Consider the following 21,399-nt stretch of genomic DNA (forward strand, 5'->3'; position numbering starts at 1 on the left):
GACAGATGATAGGGCATCCCCTTATCGTAGACCATTGTTGATGTCGAATGGTCTTGAGAGTGATCCTACTGCTTTTATCTGGTCTCGCACATTGGTCAGAGTCAGTCTAGTCAGTCTTATCAACTTCGTTGGGATACCGAATTCTCTCATGGCCGTGTAGTTTTACCCCGGCTATGCTATCATAAACGGCTTTAAAGTCGAGGAAAGATGGTGCAACAGTTGTCCATATTCCAACAGTTTTTCCATTGCTTGTCGCACAGAGAAAATCTGATTTGCCTGGAGTGAAGAAAAAAAAATGTTTGGTGTAAATCACAGATTCAGAAAGATTCATTCTATTTTTGTTATTTAATATCATTTCTACATAAAATCATAAAATGCATGGCTTTCGAGTTATTTGCAAAAAACCATTGAAAAACATGCATTTTTTCCATAAAAAAACGACATGTTTGAACAAAAATTTTTATTAAACATTTTTTGCTTCAAATTGATCATTTAATCGATTTCTGCGACTATTTAAAAAAAAAATTCACCCCGAAGAAGGATGCCACACCCCTCCGGGGAGAGGCGTACATCAGCGATGTACAATTTTAATTTCTTATACCACCCCTTACCCCCACCTCAAATTTCATGTCAATCGGTCTTGAAAGAATTCGGAGGTTGAAAACTTTAATGACTGGACTAGAACACTTCGAACATGGCATAAAACTTCAATCTTATTTCGAATTTCGATTTGCAACTTTTATTATACGGCAGAATACATATTTAGATGAAGAAAAAATCGGTGTTTCCTGCACTGGTTACAAGTATCTCCCCCCTTTAATTTAGTCACTGCAAAACTTATCTCGTATTTTCTTTGCTTATAATTGAAACACAAACAATTTTTTTTAATTCATTCGGACCAGGACCAGGACCAGGAACATCAACATAATCGAGCGCGTACAAACAAAAATTATTAGGTCAATTTTAGGTGCACCCAGGTACGTTAAGAACGAAATAATTCTTCGCGACACCAATACTTTAAAGGTTGCAAAAGAAGCGAAAAAGTATAGCAAAAAATATATCAAAAGATTAGCCAACCATCCAAACACTACAGCTAAAGACATTCTTCTTTCCAACAATTACGCAAGACTAAAAAGAACTGACCCACTGCAACTAGCCAACTTGCAATAACATCTACCTTACAACATCATACAAATAATAACAAATCCACTACAAATTGCAAATAAAAAACCCGCCACACTCATCAATTTTCTTATAGTACTCTTTTCCGTTTAACCAAACCAGTAATATGGGAAATACTCAAGATAAGCACGTTGATAATACCGGGGAGGTGACGAACACAATCATAGTAGACACGGTCGACGTACAATCAGAAAGAATTGAAACTATTCTCATCATCCTCACTGCAACAGTAGGGTGCTCCTTTGCGTACCAACTGTATAAGGACTACAGACGCAGCATCAAAAAAAAAAGATACACCGAAAAAGTCTGACTATAGACATAAACTACATAGCAATCCTTTCCTGAACCCTTCAACCTTAAGAAATTCCCTACGAATTGGTTCCAAATCTAAATCTGAGATTAGAATAAAAAGGCTAATTATATTAGTTATTAAAAAGATTAATTGTATTAGTTATAAGCGCTTAGCTATAAATTTATAATAAGACTTGAACAAAATAACTCTTTTCAAACACTGGCTTGATAGAGTGAGAATATTCTATTTTAGTATTAAGATTCGCCACACTACAGGCTAGAGACCAAAAGGTCTAATTCTTGTTGTAAAAATGTTTCTCTGTAAATAAAAAAAAAAAAAAAAAAAAAAAAAAAAAATTCGGACCAGCTGTAAAGATTATTCCGTCTCTCTATTCTACAAATATCTCTCCTATCACATATAGCATGTACATATGAAATTTTTCTTCACGGAATTCTATTCTTTACTGATGGCATAAGAGAATATTTATTATAGTACAGTTCGAATACGCGATCGTCTTGAATGATAATGATTTTCACAATATATCAGTCTTTCTTAAAGCATGGAGGGGAAAACATCTACTAAGATTTCAAGACGCATCATTCTAACTCTGTTGTATCTGAGTTTCACCTGTTTCCAAAAATGCGAATCAACTTCCGATTCACTATCTTCCATTAGTGATCCCAGTATTGTGGTCATAGGTGCAGGAGCTTCTGGTATTGCGGCTGCAACTAAATTAGTGGAACTAGGATTCCACAATGTACGAGTCATAGAGGCGGAGAACAGAATTGGTGGTAGAATCCATACTATACCGTTTAGAACGAATGTTGTAGAGTTGGGAGCTCAATGGTGAGTACTATCAATGCGACCCTGTTAACATGTGATTGAATTTGGTGAACATTGTCGATCTTAGGTGTCACGGCGAAAAGAATAACGCCGTGTATGAGATGGCAGAAAAATTCGATCTATTCGGTAGGACGTTATCGGAATACAATCGACTTGACACTGTGTGGTCAAATGGCACAATTGTTCCGACCAATGTGAGCAACCATTTGATGGAAATATTTCAAAAACTGATAAAAGAAACCAAAAGTAGTAAGGGATACCCCGAAGGAAGTTCACTCGGTTCGGTCCTAAGAAAAAGGTATTTGTACTTTTGAGTTTCTATTCCATTACGAGCGCATGTTGAATTTCAGTTATATGGATTTTTTCGCCGAGCCTGAAAACACACATATTGAACATGAGTTGGCTACCCAATTTTTTAAAATGTACTCTGCATCGGAATGTGCATCCATAGGCTGTAGTAACCTGACGGAGGTTTCAATACCTGGCTATTTTACTTATATCGAAAGTGAAGGCAACCAGATCATATATTGGAAAGAGCGCGGATACGTCACAATTTTAGATATAATGATGGTAAGCATGTAGTATCCTAACATATATTAGGTTGTATACGAACACTATACATACATTACACATTGGGTTTCAATATCTCATTGGTTAGAAAAAATACCCGGAAGGAGGTCAAAGCACTAATTTACTCGAAAACCGTATTTCATTGGGGAAGAAGGCGAAAGAGATTATTTGGGATGGCAGAAAGAATTCTAAAGTTCTTATTAAAACTGAAGATGGAGATGACATTGAAGCTGATCATGTTATCGCCACAATGTCGCTTGGGGTCTTGCAAGAGAGGTAAATACAGATCCTCATTTCTAAATTTAAATTATTCTTAATATGGTTCAGTGGGATTCAATGGAGTCTGTTTTCTTTCCTTGTTATAGCCATTCAAAACTTTTCAACCCAGCACTACCACCTGAAAAGGCTCGCGCCATTGAGTCCTGGCAACTCGGTACGGTGGATAAAATGTTGATCGAATTCGAGAAGCCATTCTGGCCGTCCAACTGGGAAGGATATACTTTGTTGTGGAGAGAGAATGATGAGTTAAACTTTCCGAAGGAGAAGAAATGGTTATTAGATGTTATTGCATTTCATCCTTTTCCACCTCAACCTAACGTGCTATTTGGTTGGATTACTGGCACGAGCGCACGATACATGGAAACGCTACCAGAAGAAGAAGTCCTCGAAGGGATAATGTTTCTGCTGAGAAAATTCATGCCATGGAATGTCTCAGACTCAATTTCATTCAAAAGGTAATTAATACTACGGTTTGGAAAGATTTTTTGAGTTTTAAGTTTTTAATTTTGATCGGAAAAAATAATCAATAGATACAGCTCTCTTGCCGAATTATATAAAACATATACCTAGTTGTATTGATGCTACTCCGCAGCGGATTATTCTTATCAATAATAATCCACTGATTCGATTGACATTTAACTGCTTGATTTATGGAAAATGTGTTAGGATTGAATTGAAATTATCAACAAGATTGACCAATATTTCTAACCTTCCATATAAGAGATTACACAATCACTTTTGCCTTAGAGATATTTGCCACATAACAAAAGTTATTTTCAGAATATTGTTAACATTTACAAATGAAATAATTTTTCTCGACAATTGTTTGATCAATTTCAGAAAAGTGGCCTCTTAGCAAGGAACTCAGTGAACTCAAGTGAAGCGAATAGTTAAACCAATTATTAGTTTCCGTTGCTTCTAAGAGTATTGCTGCTATATGCAAAAGAAAAATTTACGTCTGTTTTTATTGGATAGTCTTCAAGACATGGGGAAGAAAAGATTTGTGTGGAGTCATAGACGTAGCCAACTATTGTAGGCCATAAAGAGTGGAAAAAACGATCGTCGTCGTCGTCGAAGCTCTACAGTCAATTTCTGGCCTTGGTTTTCAGGATATCGTTCCTCTAACCATCTCAATCCATCGAATGCGACCTCCAATTTTGAATTCCGGGCAGTGATACGCTGTCTTCTCCAACAAAATCTGCCCAGGGCTTTTGGGGTTTTCCTGCCGATCTTCATCCTTCTGCCCTCCCTTCGAATAGCGCTTTAGGACCTTTAGTGCATTGCAACTTCCGAAATTTGATTATTTTGGAGACTTCAGCTTATGCCATTGATTGTCTTCTCATTTAGGTCCTATTATTCTCCTCAGGACCCTCATTCCGAAGGTATTGACCAGTTTTTTGGAAGTTTGTGTTAGGGTCCATGTTTCAAGCACAGCGTAGGTCTTCTTATCATGTATGCAGCTGGCTCTCAAACCGAGTAGAAGGCCCTGTTGCGAGCTGAATTCGCCTTTTTATTTCGTCAAGTCGATTTTCATTTTTCGTCCGCTGTACAGTTGTGTAAAGTTGTCTACATTTTCTAACATTGTACTCGTCGATCGGTATTTTGTTTAACAGGCGTCATTTTTCGCGTTTGCGTCATGATTTTCGTCCTGTTTTATTAATGCGTAGACCACCTTCGTTTGCTGTTTTATTGAGGTTTATAAAAATCTCCTTCACTGATGTGAAAAATCGTGCCATGATGTTTATCATCCGCATATGCGACAATTTGTTAGGACTTATAGAGCGTCCACAGCCATCTTTCGTTTAACCGCCTCCAGTACCAGATTGAACGGTAGAGCTTCCAGTCAATCTCCTTGCATTAATCTGACGTTTGTCTCAAACGTACCTGTTAGGCTATTATTGACTCTGACCTGCGCTTGTGTGTGCGACATTGTCATTCTGGTATGGCTTGCAAGTTTTTGCTGGAATTTCCAAATCATGCATTACTTTGTACAGTACATTTCAGTCAATATTGTCCTATGCCTGCTTAAAGTCCACATACCTGGCTCCCATTTTTTGGGATATCTGTTTGTGGTTCCAGATTGAGAGAATCAAATTATGGGTAGCTTTCATGGCCATGGACCACCTCATTTGATGAATTCACCACGAATCTATGCCCAGTGCCTTTTTTATTTTTTAACATTTGATTGTAGACTGGACTGCTTTCTATGTTGACGGTTCAATGTTCAATGTTCGCTTATAGCTTTCTACTTTCGAAGATTATGTGCCACCTCATATCGGTTATCTCGCAACAATTCTAGTTCGTTTCGTGGACTGCTAGAGCCCTGATCTTAAAACTGCTGACCTATTGAAATAGTTTTTTGACAGTACCAGATTTGTTTGGTGATCTAACATTTCACGCAATAAAAGCGTAGTTATTTATTCGTTTACGTGGTCATTTCCGTGGCATCAATCCTGTCCGAGGCTGCTTATCCTGTTTCTGTACATGATGTTTGGCTTATTGATGGATGACGCTTTGAAACCCTAGCCTGGATAACCACCTCAATTGAATTAGATCCGTTTGATGAAAGTATGTGGTTAGGTAGGATGCAGTATGGCGAAATTTTCCATAGTAAACTCCACTTCTAATTTTGTCTCACTTCCTCCTATAAAGTTTTATACCAACATTTTACCACTGGAAAAGGATGGAGCTGGGATTCTTGGAACAAAATCTGATATGATTATTTGCTTTAGTGAACTGGACTGAGAATATAATGGTTCAATGGCGTCTGAAAGTAATAGCAACGAATAATTTAAAGTTGTTAATACTTGTGAAGGCCTCTCGATTGTCAGTGGACATTAATTATATTCTACAGGAAACAGTGAAATTAATTCCAGACGCAAACATATGATTATATCTAGAGGTCATAAAGAAAAACAACAGATTGATGCGATTACATTTATTCTCATACCAAATCCCATGGTCCATCAAATAATGATAGAAAATTCAAGACCTTTATCCAGTGGTAAAAAGTGAGTATGAAACTTGATAGTAAAATATTGAAAAAATTCTGAGTTGAAAAATCCTGAATATGAAATGAAACATTTTGAAATTGAATTGGAAAAGTCTGGTTTGGAAAATGTGATTTCCACCAGCCCCAAGAAGAGTTTGCAGTAAATTATTTAAAATTATAGTATTAACCTTATTTGAGGAGATACCGGCATGGGGAATGTTTCGGAGCCTAGACACCGCATAGTGGCAGTATCGTGACTTTTTCTTCATCTTTCAATTACAGGACTAAGTGGTATTCAAACCCGAACTTTCGTGGATCTTACTCCTTTGTTCCGGTGAAAGCTGAGAAAGCTGGAGTCACTGCTAAAGATTTATCAAAGCCGATTACACAGCAAGCGGGTGGGTTGCCTGTATTGTTATTCGCAGGTGAAGCCACGAATGATCATTCCTACTCAACCGTTCACGGTGCTATTGAAACAGGCTGGCGAGAGGCTGATCGGATTGCCAGTTTCTATGCCAAAAAGTAAGTACCTATTTCGTTCAAATTGTGGTTTTTCCCTATAGCCTGACCTATTCCTGTTTGCAAATATGTTTGAATTTTTTTTTATTATCTGTTATTTGTTTTTCTTTTTTCAGGAATACCACGCAACCTTTATAATTACGAAACATAATTCGTACATGAATGAAAATTTGAAAATGGAGACACAAAATCGAATAAATCACAAAAACCAAATAAATGACTAACAATTATATATATTATGGTGATTATTAAATTTCCGCGAACTCACCCGTTCATTGGATAGAGTTATCCTTTCCCCTATAAATTGCATCTCCGAGGCGGATCGCCTCAGGCCATTATAAGCATTTATGTATTTAGGTATTGTTGTGGTGTAGTTCAATATGCTGTACTTGGAATTGTTATTACGGGTGTAATCAAAATTTCAAGTTATTTTTTCAGGAGAGCTGATACTTTACTTATTGACTAGTTAAATGTTCTTTTTTGCGAAAACATAAAAATTTTATAATCAAAACTAATAACACGGCCGGAAATTATGCACCAACCAAATATTCGGTGGCAGTTCGGTTTCTGGTTGTCTAATGAAAAAAAAGACAAATTTTGTATTTTAAATGCCGAATTGTGAGTTTTTATTCCTTATATACCGGCATTTCGAGGACCAGTTTTCCTCTGCCTCAGTGAGTTTTTTGTCTGCTGTCTTTAAATGGTTAATCTGATGCAATTAAAGAGAGACGGAATCTAAGACTAAGGCAAATTAATTGTGATTATCATGTTAATTAGCCAAACATGCTTGTGTCAATTCTTTGTGGATTTTACCTAACACTAGCGTTGAGTGCTAAGCAGTTAGGCTTGAACGATTCTACTTACTAAAAAAGGAATTGAATGGCTTTGGTGGTGGTAGCCGATGGTAGGTTAATGGGTAGATCCGCTGAGCACTCCGCAAGAGCAGATTTCTCGTTGTCATGGCGCTGCATGGTTTGAATCAGTCTGTGTGAGAATTTCAGGCTATGTTGATATAATGATGGATAGCAATATTAACACGCAAAGTGACCCGTCTTGTCAAATAACAGCACGCAAGCTTATTGTGCGTAATAGGATAATCAATTAAAACTTGCTGGTTCCAAACTCGAGCAGAATTTGATTGATGCATTCGGAATTTACATAGTGATCCGTACCTGCCGCTGGACATTTTTCAGATCGGTCTTCGTCCACAAAAATATTCCCAATGCATATGTCATTTAAGTGATAGCGAACACAGTTAGTGCGCTTCTTTCATTCTTTCCCGAGTAATACGATTTGAGCACTAACTTCACATCACAGCAATTCGGACAGCAAAGGGTATTTCCAATCACCAACTCGAATATGCAGAACTTCTAGGTACTTGTGGAAGTCTGTCTCAGTAAGAGCTCGGATGTGGGGGTCACCAATGCTATGCCGGACATGCGGCTGGTACAGACTTTTGCAGATCGATACCTTTCTAGATCAAATTTCATCCTCGGCGGTAATCTATTCAGCATACTCAGCTTGCTTGGGCTGGTTACCCCGAAACTCTACCATAATATTGTTTTGCTTACTTAACCAAAAACTACAGAATCTTGATCCTCTGTTAGAAGTAATCTGAAAAAACTCCGCTGGTTTAGATTTAAGAGCTGTCTTCTGAATGTATGAAACGCCTCTGGCGAAATCATCACTGGGCCGCCATTAAAGTTCTATTCGAAGGGACGCCTTACGATCTGGTCGATTGCAGGAACTTAGAAGCAGATAGAGCATAGAATAACAGCAGATAGAACATAGAAAACCGACGACTCCCATTGCTGTTGCGAGACAAAACACGCGTTGCGTTTCAGCTGCGGTACCACGGCAAATCCCGGGAAGAACAGCGTACCGTGCGCTGTGTCCAAAAGAAATTTGTTATTACGCTAGTCGGTAAAGCAGAAGTTGTAAATAATTATAACTTCGCTGTGGTATATTTCATTACGAGAAAACTTGCAGGTGACTCTCCCGATGGTTCTATGAGGAACGTCAGCGGTATATTCGTCACTCACTACGGCGGCTTAACAGGTAGAGAGAACATTTCTTCATGTTTCTTAATCGCATAACATCTGACGAAGTTCCACCTCTCGCAGATGAAATGGCTAGTCTTGTAAATGAAATGGCTACGAACTACTCGTCGCAATAAAATTTAAATCATCTGTTGTCTCTGCAGAGCTGCCGTCGCAAAGATAATAACTAAAATTATCCTGCAACGCATCAAGGAACTCCTCCAAAGTTTGATCGGAAAGGGAGGCTAGTTTCTGCTTCTGATCCTAACGGACTAACCACATCAACACCCTTCAGATCATTTTGGAGCAGAGATTTCAGACTTCCGCTTCGCCAGCATCCCATCGATTTTAAGAAGACTTTTGGAATGTGTCTGGCGTGGTTTACGCAAAAGGTGCATTCCGGAGAAGCTAATATATATCATCAGAGCGACATCGATGGCCCTAAATGCCACTGATACTTTGAGATAAAATTTTAGAGCATTTTGACGTTCAAAGCCGAGACCCACAAGAGCTAAAGATTACATCGAGGATGTCGGCCAATTTTGTCTATCTTGATAGTATTGTTTCTGAGGATGAAATAATTCAACACCAACCAAGCATGGAAAAACCATAAGTCGTCAGGAGCCGATGGAATTACAGTCGAACTGGTTAAATCTGTATTCGACCAACTACACCAAGTGCTCAAGGTGTAGAAAAACGAATCAATGCATGACGACTGGGAACAAGACATTATCTGTCCCATGCATAAAAAGGAGGAGATCATGCAATGAAACAATTATAGAGGTGTCACCTAGCTAAGTACCATCTAGAACATATTCTCCGCTATTTTGTAGGTGAATAGCCTCATACGCCCGGGACCTCATCGGCCCGTACCAAATAGACTTCATTCCAGACAAATCATCAACTGATTAGAGAATCACTCTCGAGACCTGACAACATCAACAACGGCCCAACACAACGGGATGCATCCTCTTTAATCTCGCCCTGGAAAAAGTAATCTGCAATGCTGATGTTAATGCGAGAGGCACCATCTTTTCAAATTCCACCCAACTACTGGGTTATGCTGATGATATTGACATTAAGGGGGGAACAACCCTAGATATACCGTCTACCAGACTAGATTGAGCAGGCGGCGATTGGTGCGAGATTTTGGACTACATAATAAAAATTGCGAACTCATGACCGAGTTCGAGAGAAGGTGCTCAGAAGAATTTTCTGCATGAGGATGGCCGATTCCATAGTCTCTAAAAGTCTGAATTTTCTTTCTTTTGGAATATGATGGAACCCTGAGCCTGCTATCCATTTGACAGCGTGGATGAAATCCAGCTGAATAGGTTGCCCGGAAAGTCTCTAAGACAATAGTTATGGTAGAAAAAGAAGCGTAGGTCAGAACGCCAGACAGATTTTAGGGATATCGAATTGGTGGGCCTCAGCGGCGCAAAACCGGGATGTCGGGAGTTCTTTACTAATACAGGCCTAGACTGAATACCGGTTGTTGCGCCGTTGATGATGATAGGGCAATAAAGCCCTGTTACAACAGATCGAAAAATACCATTTAAATATCGTCGCATTTCAAGAAACGGAGCACTTAGATGTGCAATTGTGAATGTGAAAATGCATACAGTTTTCAAGAGAAGGAATGGGAACAGAATACACAAAAGAGTATTGAAGCGGAAAATTGACGAAAGGAGGACAATCGGAAAATTGAGGAAAATGCGGGACGCAGTTACCGTCGACGGTGAAAAGCTGTTAGCTATTTTGTAAGAAATTCGACGACGCTGTCACTGGACCGAGAAAGTTGGCGGCAAATGTTGAAGAAAGCAAATACCCGAAATTGACTGTAGTGCTCCGAAGAAAAAGAAATATTGCTAGTATTCCCCAAGTAGTTCTTATCTATACCACTTCCGCGAAACCCAAGTAAGAGAAAATCCCTCTAATTACAGGGTATCAAATCAAATTAAATGATGTGCTCCATTTCGCTGGATACAGAGCCAGTTTAGAGAATGGTGCTACATATTTTATGTAACGTACGAGTACACAAACTGAGTGTAGTCTACAGAATAGAACAGCCCATAGAGTTTGTTCTGCTTTCAGGATCGACTCAGAAATGATGCGTTTGTAATTTCGAGATGGATGTTAATTGACATCTTGATAGACGAAATAACGAACATATATAACATTAAGGTCATTTCTTCTTTATCGCATATGAAAAAAAGCCGAAAGGAACCGATTTGTTAGTAGATGACAACAGTGACGAGTCCACTAAAAGCCGTCTCTGCTATCGGAATGTGGCTGAAGAGAAAGCGTGGTGAGATCAAGTATAATTTCACCTACTTTCTCATGGGCCATGAAGGATACTGTCAGTACGTCTACAATTTTAAATTGAACACCCAACCTGATTGTCCAAACTGCGGAGGGGGTCTCAGAGGACCAAGCACATGTATTCTATCAGTGCCCGAGGTTCATGGAAGAAAGGAAAAATCTGGAGAAAACTCTAGGTAAAATGCTACCGCCGGGAAATTTTGTGCCGTGAATGCTAGCATGCCAGAACGATTAGGATACGATCAATCTAGCGATTGGATCTATCCAAGGCAAAATGCGAAAAGCGGAGAATGTCAAGAAGCCTTGCACAGAAAAGGGGAGACCTGAAAGGGTTTAACTCGATTCCGTGGTTCCACGGGGCAAGGGAAAATCATCATCATCGGCCACGGGGCAACGGTCTAGGCCTGCCTTAATAAAAAATTTCAGACATCCCAGCTTTGCACCCTCGCTCCATCTGAGGCAGGGTGTGCTCTTATTGACTTTCCGGGTTGGATCATCGCCGTCCATATAGATTAAATTACCCGCCCACGCAACTCATAGATTTCGGCGCCATATAGGCTACGGACTCGTCCATCCTCTTGTAGGTGCCAAAAATTCTCGAACGCGGCTAAGATTTCGCAATTTTTCTTGCTAAGCACACAAGTCTTCGAGGAATAGATGAGGCAAGATCATTGACTTGAATAGTAAAAGCTTTGACCCTATGATGAGACGTTTCGAGCGGAAGGGGTGGTTTTAGTGAGGGGGTGGTTTTAGTGAATAAAAATCTATGTGTCCAGACCAGTGCTTTTTAAAGATTTCTTACTTCTAGAAAAATGACAGACAGACGACGAAACGGATAGACAGATAGATAGCAAACCGATTTAAAGGGATTATATAGAATTGCAGTGAGTGATAGGGCATTTTCTCCACAATTTAGTGTGTATTAACAGTAGCATCGATTAGTGAAGTCCAACAATTATTAGTGGGGTACTCTTTTAGAAAAAAAAAATGTAAAAATGGCGGAATGTTTTTTTTGGAATAGTTGGCGGTGGACATAACTCGATTACGGTTCGGCCGGAATCAGAAATTTTAAAAATTTCCGTTAATATATCGTACTATCTAGTCGCTAAACAAAGGATTTAGCAAAATGCGAACTATTAAAAAAATTCCTGCGATTTTACCAAAAAAGTTTACTTTTTTAGATCTAAAAATTTAGATTTTTTTATTCAAAAAAAGCTATTATTATAATAAATAGGTTGTAAAAATTTGGCGCGATGGTTGAGGGAGAAGAGCGTCAACCTCCCAATCCCGTTGCTCTGGATTCGAATCCTAGTCGTCCTGGGTGTTTGTGTTCGTCTTGTGCTTGTTTTGCTGCTGTGAGCTTATCACTTGCACAGCGTTAAGTGTGATGGTAGTGAAACTGAAGCACAATCTAAATACCCAATACTCCCCCAAGGAGTGAACATATAACAGTAAAAATTTGGCGTTGATTGAACCAGCAATTCTTTAGTAATTCTGTCCATTGCAAAAGCACCTTTACAAAAACGTGATTCTGTGATACTCGTGTTTAAAGTTCGTGTTTTTCATTTTAAAAATTTATTTAGTTATTTACATCGAGTCGTCGATTTCAGGGTCATACAGTATATCTTCTGTAAACTTCAAACATCGATTTGATGCTAGCTACAAGCCAATATATCTTCTCTTGCGGTTGCAATTACAAGCATTATATACGACGGTGAAGGTTCAAAAGACTATGCCCAACTATGCTGGATCAGTGAGTTAATGCGTTATAAAAAGCTGTAACTAACAAACTATGATCCGATCGTTAAAAAATTTAGTGAGAATATTCTTGAAGTGCGGCTATCACGACTACATGCAATCTCTTAATAGATTCCTGTTTTAAACAAATTTTAAAAGGAAGTTGGGAAAAATTAGAAAAATTATGATTTTTTAGATGCGTGAAACCTGTGGGCTGCAAGCTGAGGACTACTCACGGCCCTGTGGTGGGCATGAACGGGCTGAACAGTTGGGCGGCAAGTTCAAAGTCATCCCCGCGTTCTCGGTTATAGGAACGTAGACGGGAATGGACAGGCCAGACGGGGCTCTGCTTTTGCCAGCCCCTCGGTAAGCGCATTCTATGTCCCGCTATCGGCCATAACGGGTAGAATCTACTCGCCACGGCTTCAAATGGCGGAGGGGACCATGCGGAGAGACTCAACATACCTTACAATTCGCATTGCTGGAATTGCAGGGAAGAGGAAGAAAGCCTCAAGCATTTCCTTTACGATTGCTCAGCTCTAGCTAGACCCAGGGAAGAAGCACGTAGTAAACCACTCTTTAAGAGCCTCAGAAAGATTTCTAGTTGTGGCTGAGAGAGCTGATTTCCTTTGTGAATGCTACAAGCTGGCTCTGCTCTTACGACGGCAATAATGGTCTTAGGAGTTTGTGGCTACCCAGCAGAAGGATATTATTTACATAGCGTGCTTGTTCCGAACCTAGACAAAGGAAGAAGGTTAGAGTCAATATGTTTACCACTATCCTCAATAAAATAAAAATAAAATGCTGAGATCGAGGCAAAAGGTATGAATAAAATATAGTAGAAGTTACTCCACTATAATAAATCCTTCTTCATTTCTCTTGATAATAGGCGGGCTAAGAAAACACATTCGATATCGTTACCAAAAGAGTTATATCATTTAGTAAACCTCGTGAATATATAGTACTAGAGCATTCTAAACTGCCGGCGGTCAGACCGCTGCGAAAATCGAACGCAGAACTGAGAACGCCAGACCGTGCTCTAAAAATGTTAAAGGTGAACTATAATTTTATATGGCAGTGTAGATTAGAATGAAGCAGCGAACTAGTTTCGCAAAGGCAAGTGCCAGGAAGTTAATGATGAAGTCTAGAAATAAGAAACCACCTAGAATGTAGTATTTGGGGATGGAAGTTATTGAAAAAGACTTGACATGAGCAACTGGGCACGTAGACTAATCATGTTAATAGGAAATTTCCACTAACCACGAATGCTACTCCCTATCTATAGTCTCAATAGTAACAAATGGATTCAATAAAAACATTTTTAATGAGACACCTCAGTTTGGTCTGATCGAAGAGCAATTGATTTTAGCAATTCAAACACCGTTTACCCAAATTTGACCCCAACTAATGAGATAAAAGTATGGACGTTTTCTAGCTTCATTTACATTCCAATAAGCTCTTTGCGAGCGTCTTCGTGCGATTACATGACTCAAGCTCAAGGGGGAGAAGCACTGTTTATTTACTCACTAACGATAAGGTTTGAGATCACGTTTCTGCTGCTATAATACCTAAAGACGAATCTTCAATCTTTCAGTAAGTTCATATGTAGATAGTTGCGCGACTTGGTTGCAGTACGAACAGATAGGATAAATCGAACGATAATTGGGAAAATTTCGGTGTTATCTCCAGAAATATACAAGAAAAAATACCTTCTAGTTTTCTAGTAATCATTCGCGTTGTGTTTTTAATGTTTCTAATTAAGTATTATTCCATTAATTATTGTTTTTGAAATTTCGGAATGGATCCAAAAATTGTTATCATTGGTGCGGGAGTAGCTGGTATTGCAGCAGCTAGAAAGTTGTTAGAACGCGGTTTTCGGAATATTTTAGTGCTAGAGGCCGAAAATAGAATTGGTGGTCGGATACAAACTATTCCCTTCGGTGCCAATGTAGTTGATCTAGGCGCTCAATGGTAACGAAATTTCCCATTTTAAGATGAACCATAGGTGCAGATGTTTTCGACTGTATACAGGTGCCACGGAGAGGGAACTAACGCCGTATACCAACTAGCACGTCAATACAACCTTCTTCAGGTGGCCAAAGTAAATTACCACCGATTCGACTGTATTCAGTCCAATGGAGAATCTGTTCCAACCCAGTTAACTGATTATTTGATTGTTTTGATCAAAGGAATCCTGAAAGCGGCTGAGGTTGATTTCAAGAATCCCAATGGAATTTCTCTAGGAGCATACTTATCCAAAAGGTCATGTGGTATTTCACATATATGTATATTTTTAAACATGCTTTGTTAAAAATAGGTATGCAGAACTACTTGATGATCCTAAGAACTCGCATATCGATCGTGAGATAGCTTCTCAATTCCTCGAAATGTACATGAAATTTGAATGTTCCTATACTGCTGCTGACAGTCTCTCCGATATATCTGGATTTGGATATTGTACTTATCTAGAAACCGAAGGTAATCAGCACCTTTCTTGGAAGAATAAAGGATTTAGTACGCTCTTAGATATATTGATGGTAAATATTTGTCGCCTAAACGGAAGTCAATTTAAAGTTCTGATTTGATTTAGGGTAAGTATAATGGGGACACAATTGGCCGATTGCTGAAAAGACGCATTTTGCTTAAAAAGAAAGTCAAAAAAATCTTATGGAATGCTGGAGAAAACTCCAAAGTTCTTATTAAATGTGAGAATGAGGATGTTATCGAAGCAGACCACGTCATTTGTACAGTGTCACTTGGTGTTCTGAAGGAATGGTAAATATACTCTTAATTTTGAATTATATGAAACTATAGATAGATCTGTGTCCGGATAGCTGAGTGGTTAGAGCACAAGGCTGTCATACGGGAGGTCGCGGTTCAAATTTCACTGGTGGCAGTGGAATTTGTATCGTGATTTGACGACGGATACCAGTCGACTCAGCTGTGAATGAGTACCTGAGTCAAATCAGGGTAGTAATCTCGAGCGACCGCAATGCTGACCAGATTGTCTCTTATAGGGTATTGTAATCCTGTAGAGTACCGTTACGCTCTTGAATGAAGTGCTCTAACACACTTCAAGGCCCTGATCCATTTGGATTGTTGCTCCAACGATTATTATTATAGATAGTCTGATTTGACCTTAGGCATTTGACATAAACCATAATTATCTCATTCTAGATTTTCATTTCAGTCATAAGCATCTGTTCAGCCCCGAACTACCACTTCACAATTTGCGTGCTATTGAGTCCCTGAAGCTGGGCACTGTTAACAAATTATTTCTTGAATTTGAAAAAGCATTTTGGCCTATCAATTGGAATGGCTTCAACTTGCTATGGTCTGAAGAGGACCTTACGCGTATTACTCAGAGCAAAGACAGGTGGCTAGAAGATGTTTTCGGTTTCTATCCTGTTGATTATCAACCAAATGTGCTGTGTGGGTGGATTTTGGGAGAAAATGCACGATACGTGGAATCACTGCCAGAAAACGAAATATTGGATGGTCTTATGTTCTTATTAAGGAAGTTCTTAGGGTGGAATGTTCCATGTCCACTTAGATTTAAACCGTAAGTAATCTATAGTATTCTTGTCTGTTATTGTTACTATGAATTTGTTGTAAACATGTGCTTCCCATCATAATCAAAGTTAAAATGTATGGAAGCATGTATAGAATATGAGTAAATGTAGGTAATTTTTGATCGTGTTATTCATCGAAGTCATAATCTTTTCTATTTTACAACAATATTAATATTATGTGGTTTTTGAAAACAATTTTCATTGTAGCTTTTCAGAGAACTTTTATTGAATTTAAAACCTGTGCACAATGATAAGATATCTCATTTATGATACTAAATCTTTAGATTGTGACGTATTCAAATCAAATCAACAAGAGAATATATATTGTATAGAAGATGGCTATGATAAGTTGCAAATATTAATATTTTTCTTACCCATCAAGATTTTCATAGAAGACGGAATATTTTCCCGAAAAACTAATTGATTGATTATGCCTTAGAAATCACTGAAAGCTGGTTGAGTTGATTGAATAGGTGATATTTGGTATTTTTAAAGTCAACTTAATTAGATTACCTTTTTACCAATTTTATGTTCTTACTTTATCACAACTAGTCATGATGCCGTATCCCGACATCCTTTTTATCTACAAAGGTATCGTTAAATTTGCTTCCATTTCCTCGGCAGGCGTTAAATATTTCCGAATTTTGAAGCTTTAAAGCCGACTTATGTTTCTCCTCTGCCACCGCACGCTGTACAGTCCCGATATTCCTAGCAATTTGCAATGCAAGTCATATTTTATGTTGCGGTATGCGCTATCAACCCATTTCAGCCATAGATCGTCCACCCAATCTCCATAAGGTCTAAGCACATACAGTGTGTCAACCAAGTATTGCTAAAGTTTGCTTACCTTTTCCGTGATTAAGTTAGAAATTTCATAACTAAATAAAAATACAATATTCAGTTCATGTCTTCAAATTTTCTTTATTATCTATTCTTTAGAAATAAAGTGAAAAATAACCACTTCAATCCACACAACACAAATAAACATTTTCATTGCCCAACAAAAAAGTATTCATCTGTATGCATTTGCATAGAGGCTAGATACAACTATTAAAAGCATTGTCTACAGGTATTTGAAAACAGGAAAGTGCGAAAACGCCCAAACGCCGACCACATGAATTATCTGGAAGTGAAAAGGCAATCCCAGGCAAAATACGTCAAAAATAGCTGCTGTGCTGGAGAAAGAAGTAGGGAAAATCGTGTCGATTGAAAAAAGTAGTCATGTAAAATGGTGTATAGATTGAGGAGCCTAGGTGCTGGGAAAATGGCCATCAAGTGGAGGGGCCCCTTTGAAACATTTTAAAAGCTCGTATCTCCCTTAAAATTGTGAATTTCGAAAAGAGGAGCTTAATTTGTGATAAACAGTATAGAGGAGAATTATATGCAAATATTCTTTGTAAGGCTAGATATCAGCTCACAGGAAACCGTACATAAGCAAAATTAACAAGAAAAAGCGGCTTAAGTTCGGAAAAATTATCCCCTGAACTTTGGGAAAAATGTCGTCTTCACAAAAGAAAGCAAATTCAATGTATAAATCAAACAGTGAAATAAAAATATGGAGAAAGGAAAACTATGAAATGGAGGAAAAGAATCTAATTCCTACAATAAAATACGAATCAGGATCACTGCTAGTATGAAGTTGTATGGACGCTAATGAAGTGGGTGACTTGCACATTTTCGATGGGAATATAGAGCACAAAGTCTATATTAATATCTTGAAATGTCATGTTCACAGGAACGTGAAAAGTATGGGCTCATCTGCAGACTACATTTTTATTCAAGACGATGACCCGAAACACACAATGCTAAATATAAAATTGTGGCTACTCTACTACACTCCACCTACTGTTCTTCACAACGTGTTTTAGGAAAGCTGCAATTATAAATTACATATTATGGAATGCAATGGAAAGGAATTATAGTCCCTTTTTAATGTGTAACATATCCACCCTTATAATCTATGTAGTATCTATGTCCTTATAATCTATGTACATATCTACGACGCTGTACAGCCCCTTTTGACCGTTGGTTTTCTGACTATTTTTCCTTTCGATTCATGGTTCGCATTCTCCAATTTTAAAATCCGAACAGTGATGCATTGTTTTCGTTAAGAGAATCTGTTGATCTTTTTCGGAGGCTTCCTACCGATCTTCGTCCTTCGACCCTCCCTTCAAATACGCTTTTAGGTATCCGAATATCGTCCATACGCTAAACGTGGGCATGGCCAGCTTATTGAAACTTCCGAAGTTTTAATTTGGAGATTTCAGGGTCGTCAAATATTTAGTACAACTCATGGCTGTATCTGATTCGTCATTGGTCGTCCTCCCGTTTAGCTCCTATTATTCTCCTCAGGACCTTCCTCTCGAATGTACTACCCAGTTTTTCGGAAGTTTCTGTTAGGATCCATGTTTCCGTAGTTTAACACAGGTCTTATTATCATCTTGTAAACTCGGAGCTTTGCTTTCCTGTGCATGCAGCTGGCTTTTAAAGTCGATACGGCCGAGTAGCCTGTTTGCGAGCTGTTTTTCATTTTATTTCGTCATATTCAATTTTTTTTGTCAGTTGTACGCTTAAGTATATCGTATATTTTCTAAGTTGTACTCGTCAATCGTTATATGTTGTCTAGTAGTCGTTACTTTTCTCGTTTGCGCTATTATTTGAGGTGGACCAAATTAACCTATTTACTTCATTTGCAGAACAAAATGGTATACAAATTCCAACTTCCGTGGGTCATATTCATACTTCACTTTGAAAGCTGAACAGGCAGGAGTAACACCAGCTGACTTAGCAAGACCAGTTTCGCGACACTCCGCAGCACTTCCAGTACTGCTATTTGCAGGCGAAGCTACCCATGAAAGCTATTACTCAACAGTTCATGGTGCCATCGAGACAGGTTGGAGAGAAGCTAATCGAATTGCAAGCTTCTATCCTGCAAGGTAATAGTACTATGTTTTATATGTAACACCTCAAAATGTTCAGAAGCTTTCACACATGATTTCTCAACTTTTCCTTGCTTACAAAGAAGTAATCTAGATTCCAATCGAACAACTTATATTTTGTTCATTCTGATCTGCTCGAGAAATCATTATTTTTCATACATATTTTTATATTTCTTCCAGAAATAAATCCCATCTATAAATTGTATATAAAGAAATATTCGAAAATATCATAGTTGACAACAGGGTAAAAGCAATTTGTAAGAAAATAAAATCAAATTCCTATGAAGACATTCCATAGTTTTCATTTTTCATTTCGCGCGCTTGTGTAAAACCTTATTAAAAATCGGTTTAGCGTCTGCCTGTCCGTCACATCTCATATCTCAGAAACGGTCACTCCTATTGATACGAAATTTGGTAGAAAGGTGGAACCTCTGAATCCCATTGCATGCATTAGTTCCAAGTTGAATTTAAGGGGAGCCTCAATAAATGCAAAAAGGGGGGAGGGGTGTTAAATATTTTTTCATATAGTTATCACTTGGCATATGACAAATAAAAATGGCATGATGTTCATAAAGTAGCAGATTTTGAAGAATTACTCTTTTCAGTGCCGAATTGATCAGTTGACCCCTTCAGTTCTTCCTCCGCATTGTCCATGGAATACATTTTGATAAATGTATGATGTGCGTCGTCAATTGCAAATTTGGCCTTGAATCTGTGAAATCGAAGGCAAAGCAAAAATTACAGGTTTATGATCAACAAAAGACCGTAAACTCTTTTGAGCAGAAGTTACCTTGTATGTCAGATTGAATCAATATTCTTCAATAATGTCTGCCCCAAATGGATTGGAGACATCCGTCGTATCTTCGAGCGTTCGATAGAAATTTTCGTGATTCTGATGTTTCGCCACAAAGCAATGAATACATTGACTCAGTTGGCAGAGGCAATAATGCTCATTTCACCTCTCCACTACTTCACTGCATGCAAGAATGGCCGCACACAACTTACATTGGACCAATTCAAGCGAAGGGTTGCGAACTGTAGGTAATCGTATTCAAATCAACACCGAAGCATTTCTTCTTGCGCGGTGAAAATTATAACGTTATTGATGAGTGAAACGTCGATTTATTATTGCCAACGGAGCCGTTTAACCTACTCCCTTCACAAATCACGATGGAAAATAAAATTCCACATCAGAATGACTAACCGAAATGAAATGAGCAGTGGGTTCACTGATTGGATTGACGCGCGCAGAATGGCAAACACCATAATCTTCGACAAATTGGACTTCATCGAACTAAACCCTCCTCTTTGAAATCGTTAGAAGAGAATCCGTTCCCGAAATATCAGAATATGGTCAAAGAGTGGCCAAACATCAAATGAAAGGGCTCGATTAGTATTTCTCGAAACTTATGTTTTTTTTTTTATATTGGGTGACACATAGGGGAGTGAGGACTCAAGATGTGTGTCAAAATTTTTCAAATCAATATAAATGATAATATAAAACATAATTCTGGAAAGTTTGAAGGCAATTCAACTATTTGTAACAAACTACTAGAAGGTCAAAGTCTTACATTCCATGTGAGTTCATTGTATTCCAAGACGTGTGTGATTCGGAGGCAAAATGAACAAGGAACAAAACAAAACGAATGAAGGAGGTTGAACCAACCTATTTTCGCAATTTTCCTCTGTGACCGAAAGTGGCAACAGATGGAAATAGCTTCTTCTCATATAATCACAAACACGACACTAGTGAGAGTAAGTTGCTGTTCATCTGGACCGGTTCAACATCAAGTAGATGTGGACTGAGGATTCCTCATATCCCAGACAAAAAATTTAGCTTTAGCCTGGTAAGTGATATTTTATCCTGTATTCTGTTTTTTTTTATTATCTGTTAATAGTATGTTTGCTACCTTTTGGTGTTAAAAGAATACAATGCAAGGCAATAAATGAATTAACCTAAAAAGTAGGGTGGGACAGTTCGTGGACCTCAAACAGGACAAAAGAATGCAAATTAAGATAATGCTGCATTGCTAATGCATGCAGTGCGAAACCCTAACCGCTGTTGATGTTTCTCAGTCTAGTATTCTGAATTCTTAAGACAATGATAGATAGT

At 38.3% G+C, this 21,399-nt stretch overlaps 2 protein-coding genes across 2 annotated transcripts; both read left to right on the forward strand.

The window, feature by feature from the left end:
• The first annotated feature begins 2,003 nt into the window (after nucleotides 1-2,003).
• LOC119655600 (spermine oxidase-like) lies at nucleotides 2,004-6,909 on the forward strand. Its single transcript, XM_038061556.1, has 7 exons — nucleotides 2,004-2,320; nucleotides 2,385-2,615; nucleotides 2,668-2,887; nucleotides 2,976-3,163; nucleotides 3,253-3,621; nucleotides 6,441-6,680; nucleotides 6,794-6,909. Exons 1-7 carry the CDS (start codon nucleotides 2,034-2,036, stop codon nucleotides 6,813-6,815), a joined length of 1,557 nt encoding a protein of 518 aa, XP_037917484.1. The 5' UTR covers nucleotides 2,004-2,033; the 3' UTR covers nucleotides 6,816-6,909.
• Nucleotides 6,910-14,374: 7,465 nt separating this feature from the next.
• On the forward strand, nucleotides 14,375-19,572 carry LOC119655896 (spermine oxidase-like). Its single transcript, XM_038062047.1, has 7 exons — nucleotides 14,375-14,746; nucleotides 14,807-15,037; nucleotides 15,093-15,312; nucleotides 15,366-15,550; nucleotides 15,966-16,337; nucleotides 19,044-19,283; nucleotides 19,467-19,572. Exons 1-7 carry the CDS (start codon nucleotides 14,574-14,576, stop codon nucleotides 19,483-19,485), a joined length of 1,440 nt encoding a protein of 479 aa, XP_037917975.1. The 5' UTR covers nucleotides 14,375-14,573; the 3' UTR covers nucleotides 19,486-19,572.
• Nucleotides 19,573-21,399: the final 1,827 nt, after the last annotated feature.

This window comes from Hermetia illucens, chromosome 4 (assembly GCF_905115235.1).
Source record: "Hermetia illucens chromosome 4, iHerIll2.2.curated.20191125, whole genome shotgun sequence".
Taxonomy (NCBI): domain Eukaryota; kingdom Metazoa; phylum Arthropoda; class Insecta; order Diptera; family Stratiomyidae; genus Hermetia; species Hermetia illucens.